At 46.9% G+C, this 15,797-nt stretch overlaps 1 protein-coding gene across 1 annotated transcript in view; it reads left to right on the forward strand.

The window, feature by feature from the left end:
• Positions 1-4,318: 4,318 nt before the first annotated feature.
• The window catches only part of ADRA1B (adrenoceptor alpha 1B), a 56,667-nt gene continuing 45,188 nt past the window's right edge, over positions 4,319-15,797 (forward strand). The window contains exon 1 of the mRNA XM_034960903.3: positions 4,319-5,851. Coding sequence (XP_034816794.2) covers positions 4,903-5,851 — 949 coding nt within the window. The 5' untranslated portion in view covers positions 4,319-4,902. The remainder of the gene's footprint in view (positions 5,852-15,797) is intronic.

Consider the following 15,797-nt stretch of genomic DNA (forward strand, 5'->3'; position numbering starts at 1 on the left):
AATAATAGTACCTACCTCATAATGTTATCATTAGGATTAAATGAGATAATGTACAGAAGGCACTTTGGGCCCAACGCCTGGCACCTAGTAAGTGCTAACTCCTAACAGATAGTATTACTATTACTCTGTGCTGAGCACTTTACACACATTTTCACATGTCATCCTCACCATAGCCCTGTAGAGCTAGGAACTATTCTGATCTTCATTTCACAGGTGAGGAAACTGGGCCCAGAGTGGTTAAGTGACTTGCCCAAGAACACACAGCTAATAAATTAGTGGAACTGGGACATAAACCCAGGTGTGTCTGATCCAGGCTCTTCATCACTTCACTCTCCTGACCACGGTCATAGTAAACATTAAATGACAGAAGTGCAATTAGAATCCAAGTTAGCTCTCAACTCCCTCAGCAGATCAAGTGCTGGCCTGGAAGGCAAGGAAGACTAACCTAAGGTGCTCCGCTGGGGAACCTTTTCTCCCAGACAGCTCTCCCTTTCTCTCCCCTCCCTGACCTCTGCCTTACTCAGGACCCTGGTCACATTCTGTTCTCTGCTGTTATTTCCTTCAGGCTAACATTGAACCTTCTGCTGCCTTTTTCTTTTTTTAATCTCAGTCTGGTGCAGAGAGAAGGATGCAAGCTTTGGAGCCAGACAACAATGCTTTGAATACTAATGCTACTTACTCACTGAATGGCCTTGGCCATGTCACAGAACCTCTCTGAACGTCAGTTTCCTCATTTGTAAAATGGAGAGAATTCCTCCCTTGCATTGTTGTGAATTTGAGTAAATGCACATAGATTGCCTAACACAGTGCCTGGCACATAGTAGGTACTCTCTGAAAGGTGCTTTAGCATTATCATCATCTCCCACAGCACCTAGCTCAGTGTTAGGTTATTGTTTGCTTGGTTTCATTCATCTTTGGTTCACCCATGGTACTTAGCATGGTGCTTACACAGAGTACATGCATCTCTATATGCCTGGTCGAATTGAAAGCTAGAGAGAGCACCATGAAAAATTGCATGATCACAGGTGACAGATCTCCTCCCATAGATGTCTTAAGCAGATCCTTGAATCTCCCATAGCTTCAGTTTCTCTACAGGTCAACTTCAGTGGCAGCTTCCCCTGGAGGGTTCGCAGAAATGGGAGTTCTGCAACATCAGAGGTTTCTAATGCAATAAGATGGATAATGAAAAGATTCTTCTTCCACAAGCGTCGAGTGAGTCAGAGCTCTGTGCTTGGCTTTGCCCCAGGGAGTACCGAGAAAATGAAATATCGTCTGTATTCTCATGACACCTAAACAAATGGTCAAGTCCATGGGTCAAAAATCAGCCAGAGGGGTTAAGAGGCATCTCTAGCAAAGGAAGGGGAGGAGCAGCAAGGAAAGCACCATTAGCAAAGGTTGCTGTGTGGGGTCCTGCTACACGGCTGTTATTAAGGCTAATACCTGTTCCCCTTACAGTGAGATCTTTGTTTTGCCTTCACGAAACACACTGGTAAATGACAACAAGTCTGAAATCTGCAAGGATTTTGAACTTGTCAATCTGGCTCAATAATTTCTTCCACATCCTGACACCTGAATCAAGACATAAGTTCTCATCTAGGTAACAAACTATTTTCTTTCACAATGAGGATAAACCATCTCTGAATCTCAGATTTGCTCTTTTTTTTTCATCCTGGCCTTTTGCCACCACAGAAAAATGTCTGATAGGCTGAGTTTTCACATTGCAGCTGGTTACTGTGATTATGTAGACACAGCCTCAGTAAATTCAATGGTGTGTTGCTGGCTGTTCAATAGCTGGTGAAATTAATGCCCAGGGAAGTGGGAAATGGGCCACCACAATCAAAATGTGGATTTGGAACTTGCTCTTTATTCTATCCCACCCTTACCCTCCCCTACACCCCTGTCTTTGTGCTAATGCCAGCTACGTGCCAGGTTACTGGTATTCTCTTCCTCCTCCCTCTCCCCTTATAAGTAAACCAGCTCAAGAGAAGCCCCATTATCTTAGACTTAATGATACATTGGGAATGGTGGGAACTGAGTTCATGATACCTCACTCTCACCCCTACCCTGGAAGATGCATGAGAGAAAGGATAGCAGGTGCCTTCGGGGGCCACTTTATCCAGCAAGAGAAGCTGACCACCTGGAGCTACGGGATCTCAAAGATCATCTAAGCCAGGTCCTATCTGCAGACAGACTAGTCTGAGCCACCCAGGACCAATGACAGCCTCTCCTTTTAATAAAGACCCCTGACAGAGGGCTGCCAAGTTCTTCCAGTCTCACACCCCACTGTGTAGGTCATGAGTGGCTGCAGGAGCAGAAGGAGCACTGTCCTGTAGGCCAGGGAAACAGAGTTTTCTAACCAGCTCTGCACCTGACCATCTTGCCAAGTCTCTTTCCCTAGTGCACCACCTCCAACACAGGAAGATAAGCAAACCAAGGTTCTGAGAGCTTCTGAAGATCTAAATCACTATAAACTTGTGAATCTCTTATTATCAAATCTTCAAATACAGCTTAGGGCAATTTAATTATAATAGAAAATAATCCATTTTCAGGACTGTCTCTGCCACAGATTTCTTAACCCAAGGGAAATCCCCTGAAATTGTGTATTTTGCACATGTGTGGAGTCTGTGCACTTTGCTGGGAGTAAATTAAAACCTTCGATACGTGTATGATAACCACCTGCCTCCCTTCTCAAAAAATAAAAATAAAAAGAGGTTAAGAACTTACCTCTAGGTTGAGAAGCTTAGATGTAAGTCATCCTGAGTGACTTCTATTTTCCCCACCCGTGAATATCAAGTTATAAAAAGTATCAAGAGCAGAAGGTGAGAAACCCAAGATGCAGGCTTGTGAACTGGAGTAAAAGAAGGTATCAGGCTTTACTTTTCAATCTCCAGCTGCCACTGCCCATTGCTCTGACATATATCTGCTAGCCTATGACCTCAGGAATCAACTGACTCTCTCTGAACCACTGTTTCTCATCTCTCAATGAACAATGGTTATGCTTCTCTCAAAGAATTGTAAAGTCTCAAAGAAACTGAGTAAATGCATGGCTATCAGTAAGCGCTCAATTCATGGGAGTCCCTGCCCAGCACCAGTGGCTCAGGCCCCAAAATTAACTACTCAAAAGGCAGCTCCATCTATAACAGTGGTTCCATCCCCTACCTTGCCCCGGGGGAAAAGTATGACACAGTAGCTGAGTACCCAACTTTGGGAGAGACCCCACAGTTGAGTTCAGTTCCCAGCAGCTCTCCTCCATGCCTTTGTGAACTTGGGCAAACAGCTAAACTTCCCCATAATTTGGTGTCTCATCCATGAAATAGAAATGGTGAAGAGTGTATTCTTTCTCTCATGAGAGTCATGAGAAAATGCAAAAAGAACTCAGCACACTGTCTAGGACAAAATAATTGTTGGATAAATGTGAACTAACATAAAGTTCTTTGGCTTTTTCTTTCTTTCTTTCTTGGCCCATACTTTCTCTTCTAAGTACCATTCACCCACCTTTGGGAGTGCGTCCCTGTGACTGAATGTCCAACATGGATATCAGACAGAAAGGAAAAAACTCAACAAATAACCAAGATCTTCTACGTCCCTTTCCCAGGTCTCTGACCTCCCTCACCCCCACTCCCAGATAGCCAGCTAGCTTCCTCCCTCAATTCCCTTCATGTTTCCTCAAGTATCACTTCAGTGACATCCCAAGCACCCACTTAACATTTCAAATCCACTCCACAAACACCCCACTGCATTTCCCCCTCCTTACTTTATTTTCAGCCTAACACCTGTCATCACATTACACACCTCATCATTTGCTTATTTAGTATACTGTCTGTCTTCTGTCGGGAGAAGCTACGCTCCTAGAGGGCAGGAGTCCGTCTATTTTGTTCAGTTGCTATGTTCACAGCGCCCAGAGCCAGGGCAGAGAGTGGAGACTCAGTAACAATCGGCTGAATAAATGAGTGAATGCCTGAGCGAATGAAAGGATGAAGAGAAGCCAGATTTTACTGGGGCCAAAGAGTTTGCACGGGGCGAGGGGAGCCAGATGAAGGATGAGGGCTGGCCTCAGATCCGACTCAAGTCCCTCCCACCTGCCCAATCCTAGAATTCTCTTTCCCTGTTTTAGGTGCTGGACAAGTTGCATATCCCGTTAAATCCGGGGCCCACTCCGGGAGCCCCCTATTAAAGGTAAGCAGCCCCCAACCCACCTTTGACACGGAAGAGTGACTAGCGGGGAAAATAACGCCAGCGGGCCGCCTAGGGGTGGGTGACCCGCGATCTCCACGCCCAGGTCCCGCCCTCGCGGCCCCTGCCCCCGCCCCGCCCCCCGCAGAGGGCGCGCCCTGGGAGCGGCGGGGGACGCGGCTGGCTTCCCGGCTTGCCGGGGTGGCGGCGTCGGGGCTGCGGGCGCCTCGGCTGGACCCGCATTGCCCCCTAGTGCCGCGCGGAGTCAGGGCGCCGGGCTCCCCCGCCTGATGTCACCGCCGTGCAGTCAGCCCAGAGGCGGCTCATTGAAAGCAGACCCTCCTCGGCGCTCGCTGGGCGGAGGACGCGCCGCGGTCCGCAGACCCGAGCGAGCTGGGCACCGCCGGGCGCCCCCGGCCCTGCCGCCCCCTCCTCCCCGCCGCTCCCCCGCGAACCCGGCCAGGCGCGCCTGACGTGGACCATTAAACTTGGAGCTGCCGCCTGGTCCCCTCTCCTCCTCCTCCTCCCTCTGACAGGCGAGCGAGCGGCTCGGTGCAGGCAGGAGACGTGCTGCCGGGCTGGACTGCCCGGGGGAGATGACTCCTCGCCAGGAGGGCGCCTCTGGGAAGAAGACCACGGGGGAAGCAAAGTTTCAGGGCAGCTGAGGAGCCTTCGCCGCAGCCCTTCCGAGCCCAATCATCCCCCTGGCTATGGAGGGCGGACTCTAAGATGAATCCCGACCTGGACACCGGCCACAACACATCAGCACCTGCCCACTGGGGAGAGTTGAAAAATGCCAACTTCACTGGCCCCAACCAGACCTCGAGCAACTCCACACTGCCCCAGCTGGACATCACCAGGGCCATCTCTGTGGGCCTGGTGCTGGGCGCCTTCATCCTCTTTGCCATCGTGGGCAACATCCTAGTCATCTTGTCTGTGGCCTGCAACCGGCACCTGCGGACGCCCACCAACTACTTCATTGTCAACCTGGCCATGGCCGACCTGCTGTTGAGCTTCACCGTCCTGCCCTTCTCAGCGGCCCTAGAGGTGCTCGGCTACTGGGTGCTGGGGCGGATCTTCTGTGACATCTGGGCAGCCGTGGATGTCCTGTGCTGCACAGCGTCCATTCTGAGCCTGTGCGCCATCTCCATCGATCGCTACATCGGGGTGCGCTACTCTCTGCAGTATCCCACGCTGGTCACCCGGAGGAAGGCCATCTTGGCGCTGCTCAGTGTCTGGGTCTTGTCCACCGTCATCTCCATCGGGCCTCTCCTAGGATGGAAGGAGCCGGCACCTAACGATGACAAGGAGTGCGGGGTCACCGAAGAACCCTTCTATGCCCTCTTCTCCTCTCTGGGCTCCTTCTACATCCCTCTGGCGGTCATTCTAGTCATGTACTGCCGTGTCTATATAGTGGCCAAGAGAACCACCAAGAACCTAGAGGCAGGAGTCATGAAGGAGATGTCCAACTCCAAGGAGCTGACCCTGAGGATCCATTCCAAGAACTTTCACGAGGACACCCTTAGCAGTACCAAGGCCAAGGGCCACAACCCCAGGAGTTCCATAGCTGTCAAACTTTTTAAGTTCTCCAGGGAAAAGAAAGCAGCTAAGACGTTGGGCATTGTGGTCGGTATGTTCATCTTGTGCTGGCTACCCTTCTTCATCGCTCTACCGCTTGGTAAGTTGGGGACTAGCAGGAGGGGGACTGGGCATTTTTGGACCTTGGGTTTACTGATGAGCTTACTCTAAAGTTTTTTGTGGGTTTTGTTTCTTATGCAGTCTGTGCATGTTCGGAGATTGAATAATATTGTTTGTTCTGCAAAGGGTTTGCAGATTGGGGAGCTGGCTAAAAACCAACTCAGGTGTTAGTAGAACACGCTAAGGTACTAGCTTCTGGAAATAGAACCAGGGAAGGAAAATCTGGTATGGGGAATGACTCACTCAACAGCCTCGGTTTAATAATTAAAAAGGATATTCACTGGGCTTGAATATCACACCGGCGTTATTTCAGTAGTAATGATGTGTCGGCTAAGGCAGCGTCACTAATGCAGCATACAAAATAGTTTGTAGTTACTGCAGACGCGGCATTTGGGAAGCAGGGAGGCAGCTCGTACACAGGCAGCATTCATTCAGCATTTCCAGGGCTAGAGCAGAAGCCACGCTTCTCAAGAGCTTTGCAGAGGCTGCATTCTCTCCCTCCCCTCTTCACTGACAGCTATCACCCAGATATACTACGTTCATTATCCGTTAATAAGAGCATTTTACAGCCACACAGCCCCAACCAGCCTTTAAGTTATTGAAAGCTTGAGATGTGAAAGAGAAGATGACTAGAGGGTCACACATTTTTAGTTTTTACCCAAAAATGTTTCTAACTCTGGTGATTTATGGAATGCCCAGAATCAAATTATAGTTGTCCCTCATCTCAGCTGACAGACACCAAATCCTGGTAAGATGGAATTCAGTTGCGTCCTCCCCCTCTTATGAAAACATGTTCGTCTTCTTTTTGTTTGGTGGTCCTACTAACTGAATTGTTCAAAAGGCTACCTGATGTTTTCTAAGGAAGAAGCCAAGGTCTGGTTAGCAGGTAAACCTAAAGGGGGGCATCTGTCACATGCTGTCCACATGGCCTGGGGATCCCTTGTCCTTCCTCTGAGGCACTGATCTGCTTTGATTCCTTCTCCTATCCCTGGAGGACACTACAGAAAATGAATGGAGGGAGGTTATCATGACACAGTCATGTGCCATGATATCAGGAGAGGTAACAGCTGCTATATGCCTCGGACCACATATGCCTGCAATCACACCGGAGTCTCAGGTCAGACCCAAATATAACCAAATCCCTCAAACAGCTATAAATTCTGAAGGCACACTGCTTTCAAGAGAAAAATGCAAACAGAAAGGAAGCAAACAGATATCGAGTTTCCATTTAAAAAGAAAGAAAAAGATTTTCAAAAGCCGTCTAACCTTTTCTCCATGTCATCTTTTCTAAAGCAGGCCTGCAGGCTAATGCCTTTCAGAAATATTTTCAATGGTTAGTGTTAAGCAGAAAGGGTTTGAAAAAGTTCTACTCCCCAGGCTTGATCACATACCATTGCAGGGAAGCTTGCTTTTCTTTCCCAAGGTCTCAGGGTTCTTTTGCAGGCTTGTTCGGTTTACAATGGATGACAGTTCACACTGCATTGGGTCATTACAAAGATCATGGTTGTACATGGAGCTGATGGAGGTGATGTGGCCTCTTATTAGCCATATGACCTTGGCCAAATGACCACTCCTGTATGAGCCTCAGTTTCTTCATCTACAAAACAGGGCTGATTAATATTTGCTCCATGGAGTTTGCATTAATGTATAGGAAGGACTTAGCACAGTATCTGGTGTATAGCAGATGCTCAATGAAAGTTAGCTATGAGCAGTACAAACCAAACCCCAATCTCCCCTTCGGTATAACTGTGTCTTTTCTCCTTCTCTACACATTTGCCAATCCCACACCTGTTACTAAAGTCTTGGAAGAGAATTGAGTCTTTCTTCCTTTGCCCCTGGCCTCCAGCCTGCAGAGGCTGTGACCAGAGCATGCTCAGGAAGGAGAAGGCCTCAGCAGGATGCAGGAATGGATCAAAGGTGCAGGCTTTGGCTTTTAGGGGCAGGGGAAATAGCTCCAAACAGGTAAGGAGGCTTCCAGCATATTCAAATGGGAAGAACACGGCTCTGGTGATCAGGAGCAACAGAGTTCCCATTTGAGCTTTGCCATCAATTAGCTCTGTGGCTCTAGGCTTGCTGCTTTGCTTCTCTAGGCTTCAGGCCTCACACCTGGAGAACGAGGAGGTTGAATTAGATTAAGGGATCTCAAACTTTGAGAACTATCAGAATCACTTGTGAAACTTAATAAACAATGGTAGCTGCCTGGGCCGAAACCCCAGCAAATAGGATTCAGTAAGTCAGAAGGATACCAGGAATCTGCAGGTATAATCAGCCCACCAGGTGATTCTGAAGAGGTAGTCCACAGACCAGGCTTTGAGAATCACTGGCCAGAAAATTTCTCAGTTTCCTTCAGGCCCAGCTCCCTGGAAGCCAAGGTTTTAAATGCTGCCAATCTCAGACCTTTCCCAGCCACATCGTAGTGTGAGATGATGTGGCTTCTCTCTGGGTCTTGCTCTTCAAGTCATCAAGCCCACCCTCAGTTTCTTCTTACTCACATTACCCCCATTGTCTCTCTCCTTTCTGTCTGTGCCTTTCTGAGACTTTGTCCCCCTAGCATCTCAGGTCCTGAGCTTCCACACAATAAAAGGTGAGAGGTTCTTGCCACCTTGATGCTATCTTGTTTCTCTTCTCCTTGCGATGAAAACTTTCCGACTATCATGCGACGATCTCCCAGAGATCTTCCAGTGATTTGTCCCTGAGCCGACCCCGTCAACATCCTTCTTCCCTGAAAACCTAACAGATAATGTGGGGAATGTGGACTCTAGGACTTGAGTTTGAGATGGGCTTCAAAAAGTACTCAAGAGCTTCAAACAAAGAAGGTACTTAATTACTGTTTTCCTAATGATTCAGGAAGAGCATTCCAGCAAAATAGAGACATGAGTTTCTACTTCCTCTGAGTTGAAATAACACCCAAGCAAAAGCAGCATGATATAGAACAATAACTTCTTTGGAATCTGAAGAAGGTTCCAAATTCTAAATTTTCCGTGAAAACTTTTTCACTCATAAGGGGAGGAAGCAGATGTGGGAGAGGACTGTGTTTGGCAAAGGGAGAAGTGCAGGTAGGAGCAACTTCCAATCGGTGATAGACTTTCAGGTGCCAGGATGGCACAAGATTTCCATAGCTGTGTTTGTTTTCTCCGTGGGAGAGAAGGGTTGGGATCTCTCCTGGGAAAGAGGGAAAATAGCTGTGCCCCCTACAGGATCCTGTTCAGGGGCCCCATTTGTTTTCCTTCATCTCTTATTTTTTATTTCTGGGAGCAGGGTTGGGCTGCCTGCAGAGCAGGGCCTCTTGTCTCCTCCTGAGTTCTCCCCACCTGGGACACCCTCTCCAACGTCCTCCCCACCCTTTCCCTGTGGCCTCAGACCAAGTTGGACCAGGGACCAGTGCTCACTTACTCAGGAGCAGGAATGGACTCCACCAAACAAGGACCTCTTTATTTGGCCCCTGGAATCAAGCCAGGGAGGGACAGGAAATAATTGGAATAGAATATAGCAGTATTTCTTACTCCATGAGCCATTTGCAAGATGTCAGAGAATCTTCAGCTGCCCAGCATTAGAATGAAGACTAACTTCCAGCCCACCTAGAGAAGGCCTTGTCAGGGTCTCAAGAAGTGGCTGAGCTATTGAGGATGTGCGTTGCAGCAGTGGGGGAAATTGGGGGATGCAGAGCCGGTAGCAGGAAGTGCTCGGCAGCCAACCAGTAGCTGGGCTTAGTGAGTTGTTTAGAAAACACTGGAACCTTGCCTTGCTCCAAATCTTTCTTCTGTCTTTTAAAATGCTGGAAGGCACCAGGAAGCCATTATTGAACTAACTGCTTTCCCCTCCAAATAAATGAAGGTCAATTTCAAAGACACAGTTTTGTTCTCCATAGTATTGGAACAAAATAGAAATCCCTCTCTCCATTGATTTGATCCTCCAGCCCTTTCATTCAAATGGGGGCTGACGAATTTCTACCTTCCACAAGCACAAGGTTCTCAGAGATGACTCAAGACAGAGCCACCCCGACAAACACACATTAATCTTCCAGCTCTGAGATTTCAAAACACAGGGATTTGAGTTGCCCACAAATAAATCAATTGGTTTGAGTACTTGGCAAGGGGGAAGTTTTTACACACGGGAATCCTTCCTGGAAGAGGGAAATCCTACTAAAGTAAAACCCATTTGACCATGTATTAAATCACTAATAAGGACTTCCTAAAGCATCTACTACATGCCAGGCACTGTACCAGACACTGGGTTATCAAGCCAAAAACAAACATGGCCCCTGATTGAAGAAGGCTTACAGCCTGGTGAGATTGTATTTGTTATTGGATACATACCATGTACCAGACATTCTGCTAGGCCTCCTACAGACGTTATCTCATTAATCCTCACAGCTACTCTAACAGGCAAAAGTAACTGCTCCCTTTTTATGGATGAATATACTGAAGCTCAGAGAGGTAAAACTTCTTGTCCAGGGTCACACATCAAATAAGTGATAGGGCCAAAAGTTGAATCCAAGTCCGTCAGAACAGACCCATACCTGTTCCAGTACACCAAGGAAATGTCTGGCCCTTTTGCTGTCTGATAGCAACCTGTTTTCATAGCACATGTACTCCAGGAAACCCAGAACCACCCTGTCAAGAACTAGTAATGATGCTTCTGTTGCAAAATCTGCCTTTCTTCCACTGCCTGCTCACTTCTGAAAAAATAACCAACCTATGACATATCAGGGCAGGTCATCCATGTTCTAGCTCAGGGCTCGATGTTCTCCTGTACTGTGTATGACAAGGGTCTCTCAGGATTGGGCATTTTGTCAGCCACCCCAACCAAAAGAAAAAGTGGGAGGGACCTTGCCCTTCTAGTGATGTGGGTTCACATCTTTAATCATTCATCCATTCACTGGATAAATATGTATCTATTCAGTGGGTACTGTGTCCAGGCATTATACTGACGATATAATGGTGAGCGAAATACTTATATTTCATAGAATTTGGCTCTAGTAGGGAACACAGAGATGTTGAAAAACACACATGCACAAACAAACATGAACATAAACTGCAACAAGTGACTTGAAGAAAAGGAGTGTGATGCTGCTAGAATTCTAAAACAGGGGTTAGTACATCACAGGTCCCTGAGGCAGTGACATTTAAGTGGAACCCTCAACGGTATGGAGAAGCTAATTCAGTGAAGGGGGCTGATAGAGGAAGAAAAGTGTGGGCAGGAGGAGGGGCACACTTGAAAGTCCTGAGGCCAGAGAGAGTGGAGAACTAACAGAGCCCAGAGAATTAGAAGGGAGGCAGGTGCGTGTCAAGGCCAGAGGCGTGGGCAGAGGCCGGGCCATGCAAGGGCTTTTAGGCCACATTAAGGACTTTAGATTTTTATCTTAAGTGCGTTGGCCACTACAGCAGGGTTCGAAGCAGATGAAAGATACTGTCTGAATCATGTCTTTTAAAAGTGACTGCAGCCACTGTGTGGAGCATACACTTCAGACGAGACAGGTAGGAGGCTTTGCAGTGGCAGTGAGAGATGATGATGACCTAGACTAGGCAGGGGCAGTGGAGGTGGAGAAGCAGACAGCTTCAAGACCTGGGGATGGGTTGGTGACGGCATAAGAGAGTCCGCAAGAGAGGAAATGTGTTCAGAATAACCCTGGGGTTTCTAAGTAGATGGAGGTACCATTTGTTGAGAAGGGGAACAGAGTGGGAAGGGGGAGCCTGAACACAGCAAACAAGATACCTCCCAAGATTTTCCTCTGAATACATCATGCTAGGAACAATCTGCCAGACACTCTCATAAGTCAAGTAGACAGAATGTCCAACCCAAAAGCCAGGGGCTGTGAGCAACAGCAAATCTAGCTGCTCATCAGAAACATCTGGAGGAGGGGGCTGTTTTTAAAAGAATAGATCCTTGGACCCCATTGTAGATCTCTTGCATCAGATTCTCTCCTTGTAGTGCCAAGAATCTTAATTTTAACAAGTTTCCCAGGTGACTCTTATGCAGCCAGCACCGCACAAGTCCTCCCTATGCCTAGAAACCCCTGGAAAGCTTTGCAGAGCAAGCATCGTCATCCCTGTCTTTACAGTGAGGGAACTAGAGTTCAGAGAGGTTCAGTACCTTGCCCAAGATCACACAGTTAGTAAACGGTAGAGTCTATCAAACACCACATTTGGCACTCAATAAACATTCATTATATTATTCCTATTGTTAGTACACTTCTTCTCCAACATTTATCTGAGATCTGGCACCCAGAGATTTTACTGGCTTATGACGAATCAGAAAGTTAGGAAAATGCTGTGTTCTTTTAAAAACTAAATGTATTTCATGTAAATGATTGTCTTTTTCTTCTAAAGACTGTCTTTTCTATTTGGGGACACTGAAATAGCACTTCTTTGATGGAACGATGGTAATTAGTGGCAATAGTGTGTGAATGTCTCCGTGCGTGTGTATGTGTGTGTTGATATCCTACTTGGCAAAATTAAAAGTTAGTACCCTATGTCAATCCCTTTCAGAAATTTTTTTCAAACTTTACTGAGTCTCCTAAAGTCTTGGAATCACAGAAGACACCATGGCGGCTAGACACAACAAATATTTGTGAGGAAAACGGGAGGGAGGAAGGAAAGAAGTGACGGCAAGAAAGAAGGAAGGAGGGCTGGGTGAATGAGTTAGCCTCAGCTTTGATGTGAGATTCGGAGATCTGGGGCAGAGGGGCAGGGAGGGGAAGAATGATGTGTGAAGAGCTATGCCTGTCAGGTCTGACAGGATGACGGGGCCAGTCCTGGTGGCACCCACCCCTGCTGGAGCAAAACGGCTCACAGAAATGCCAGCAGGTGTGTGTGTAGCTGCAGTGCCATCACGGATGCATCTATTAAGATATGTTATGCAGGAAATGCCTTTACCTGAGTGTGTGTGTGGCTAGTAAAAATAACTGATGTCTGCCGGGCAGCACTGGAAGTTGCTTTCTGCCATATCTGCAGAATGTTTCTGCAGTCACTGTGCTTCCTAACCACATTTGATAATAGTAATACTAATAGCTACCATTTATTAGGTCTCATCGAGTGCCAGGCTTACTGTGCTCTCCATGCTGGCAAGGGGTTCTTTCTCTGTATTCCCTCATTTATACCTGTCCACAGGATTGTGAAGTGGGCACTGGTATTGTCCTCATTTTACAGATGAGGAAACAGAAGCTCAGAGAGATTGAGTGATTTGCCTCAGTTTACCCAGCTGATCAATGACAGAACATGGACTCTAATGCAGGCAGTCAGATGGGTTCATCATTGGAGCTCTCCTAGAGGTGGGGCTCTGAGCCAGATTTAAGAAAGTGCAGGAAGGAAACTGGGGAAACCAGAGTTTATTCTAGAAGGAGGAAAGAAAAAGCATGTGGCTGCCCGTCATTCAGCAACCAAGAGGCACCATATCCTGGTGAGACCATAAAGAAGATAAAAATAATTGGGTCGTTCCTCTAGGAAGATAAGTCAAAATTTCTCTCGTATAATTGATGCTTTAGAAGACTTTTTTCAGCTTCACAACTTATTATTGGTAATGTCACATACAGTTTTCAGATTTTTATCAAATTTGGAGAAACACATAAAATTTAGAGGACTTTTTTACAGTTTAGTTTCTGGCTGCATACATTTCAGACCCGGATTCACCACCACCCACCCACCTACGTGTGGTGCCAGCACCATGGGGACACTCTTCCATCATGAATCTGCCTCTGGTCCTGCCTCTTGATGCCACAAGATCAGGTGAGTTGGCATCGTGGGCAAGAGAGTATTTCTAGAAGCTGTTTTTTCACTTTGGAGTTACTGTGGCTAGTGGTGACCTAGCTATACAGAAAGAAAAGACTGTAAACCACATACGTATATTCAACAGAACCCACACAAAATCTGTCTTAACTCAACTCTTAGCTGGTTCCCAAAAACATCCATGGCCCCTATATTACCACCTGCATACGGAGAAATAGGAATAATATTTAAATAAGGGGAATAACCAATTGCATTAATAAACCTTACTTCTGAAAACTTTGTGTGGCCATGGTGGGGGCATTGCAGGGCCCCTGCTCAGGTCGTGTAGGGTCCCATGAAGAGGGAAGCCCTAAGGCTACTCTCCTCAGGGCTCTCTCCAGCAACCTCGTGACTGCTCTTTCTCCTCTACCTACTGTGGACGTCTAAGCAGTGACCAACTCTCTGCCGAACACGGGTGCTCACACAAGCTGAATGAATGAATGAATGAGTAGTACGGAGCCTAGCAGAAGAATTAAGAGTGCACTCAATTGAAGTAAAATTATTTGCCACTTCCCAAATACACTTTGCATTTTCTTTTTTGTGTGTGCATTTGTTCCCTCTCCCACCAGTGTGTTTCTCATACCCTCTGAATATCCAGTTCCTGCTCGTCTGTAAACATGCGGTTCTGCTGACACCTTTCTCGCGAAGTCTTCCTGGATCCCACCCTTTTCCCCATCAGTAATCACTCCCTTTATCCCTGGTTTATGGTGCTTGTCATGTTTCTCTCTGGGGATAAAGATGGATGTGCACAACTTTTGCAGCACTGCCAGGCTGCAAACCTTTGCAGGGTCCAAGTTCGAATTGTCTTCTTGTCCTTCGTGCCGAGGGATGTGTACATAGTAAACTCAATAAAAATAGCAATGACCAATAGGATTCATACAGCGTGTACCAGACTTCTTCTAGTATTTGAACCTCCCACGGCCCACCAGATAGGTATTCATGCTCTGCCCATTTTATAAATAAGGAAATGGGGCCGGCCATGGTGGCTCAAACCTGTAATCCCAGCACTTTGGGAGGCCGAGGCGGGCGGATCACTTGAGGTCAGGAGTTCGAGACCAGGCTGGCCAATATGGTGAAACCCTGTCTCTACTAAAAACGCAAAAATTAGCCGGGCGTGGTAGCGGGCACCTGTAATCCCAGCTACTTGGGAGGCTGAGGGAGGAGAATCACTTGAACCTGGGAGGTGGAGGTTACAGTGAGCCAAGATTGCACCACTGCACTTCAGCCTGGCAGACAGAGCAAAACTCTGTCTCAAAAATATTAAATTAAATTAAATTAATAAGTAAACAAATAAGGAAATGGGCTCAGGGGGGTTAAGTGGCTTGTCTCATTCCTCAAAACTACCACAAGTTCATTAAAAAGAGACTGTCATAGACTGGTATTCTAAAACCAAAGTGCCAATCTGGGCCTGGTCATGAAGCCAGTGAAGCGAGATTGGCTAGGTCAAGACCCGTGTGGACACAAGGTAGGATCTTGAAAATGGATGGCCTCTTCATTCTTTATCAAAAGGCTGCCGTTCCACCTGCCTCTGGGGGAGATTGTCCCATTGCCAATTGGCCCTTACATTCCCTCACCCTCTAGCCATGGTCACCTGCCTCTCACCTCTGAGAGGGATATGGTCAGAGTTGATCCCTGCAGAAGCAGGAAAAGAGGAAACTATTCCAGTGACTTTATAGCAGAGCCAGATAGAGACCTCTAAAGGCCTAAGGTATTGAAAAGGGAATAATAAAATTATAAATTAAAACATGCACACACACACACACACACACGTATGCATAGAGCCCTAAAAAAAAGGTAAGGAAGGCCAACAATATTCTGATTCTTTCCATGGAGGTAACTTTGATTTCTTTAATATCAGATTATTTCACCAAAAATACAGGTGCCCCAGCTTTGCGAATGCTCTGAAGACACACTGGGTCTTTCTGTTGGGTAATACATCACTGTTTTCTAATAGGGTGACCATATGTCCCATTTCACTGAGATGGTCTCCTTTTATGCCTATTATCAAAGCATAATTATAATTATTATAATAACCCTTTCTTATTTTCAAAAGTGTCTCAATTTGAACAATAAAAATGTCTCCCTGTTTTAAAACCTGGAATAAGGGTGTTTATAGTGCAGACATCCAATAGTACACCAGTTTCACACCAGAGCCTGAGATGG

The sequence above is a fragment of the Pan paniscus genome, chromosome 4, assembly GCF_029289425.2.
Source record: "Pan paniscus chromosome 4, NHGRI_mPanPan1-v2.0_pri, whole genome shotgun sequence".
In the NCBI taxonomy this organism is placed as follows: Eukaryota; Metazoa; Chordata; class Mammalia; order Primates; family Hominidae; genus Pan; species Pan paniscus.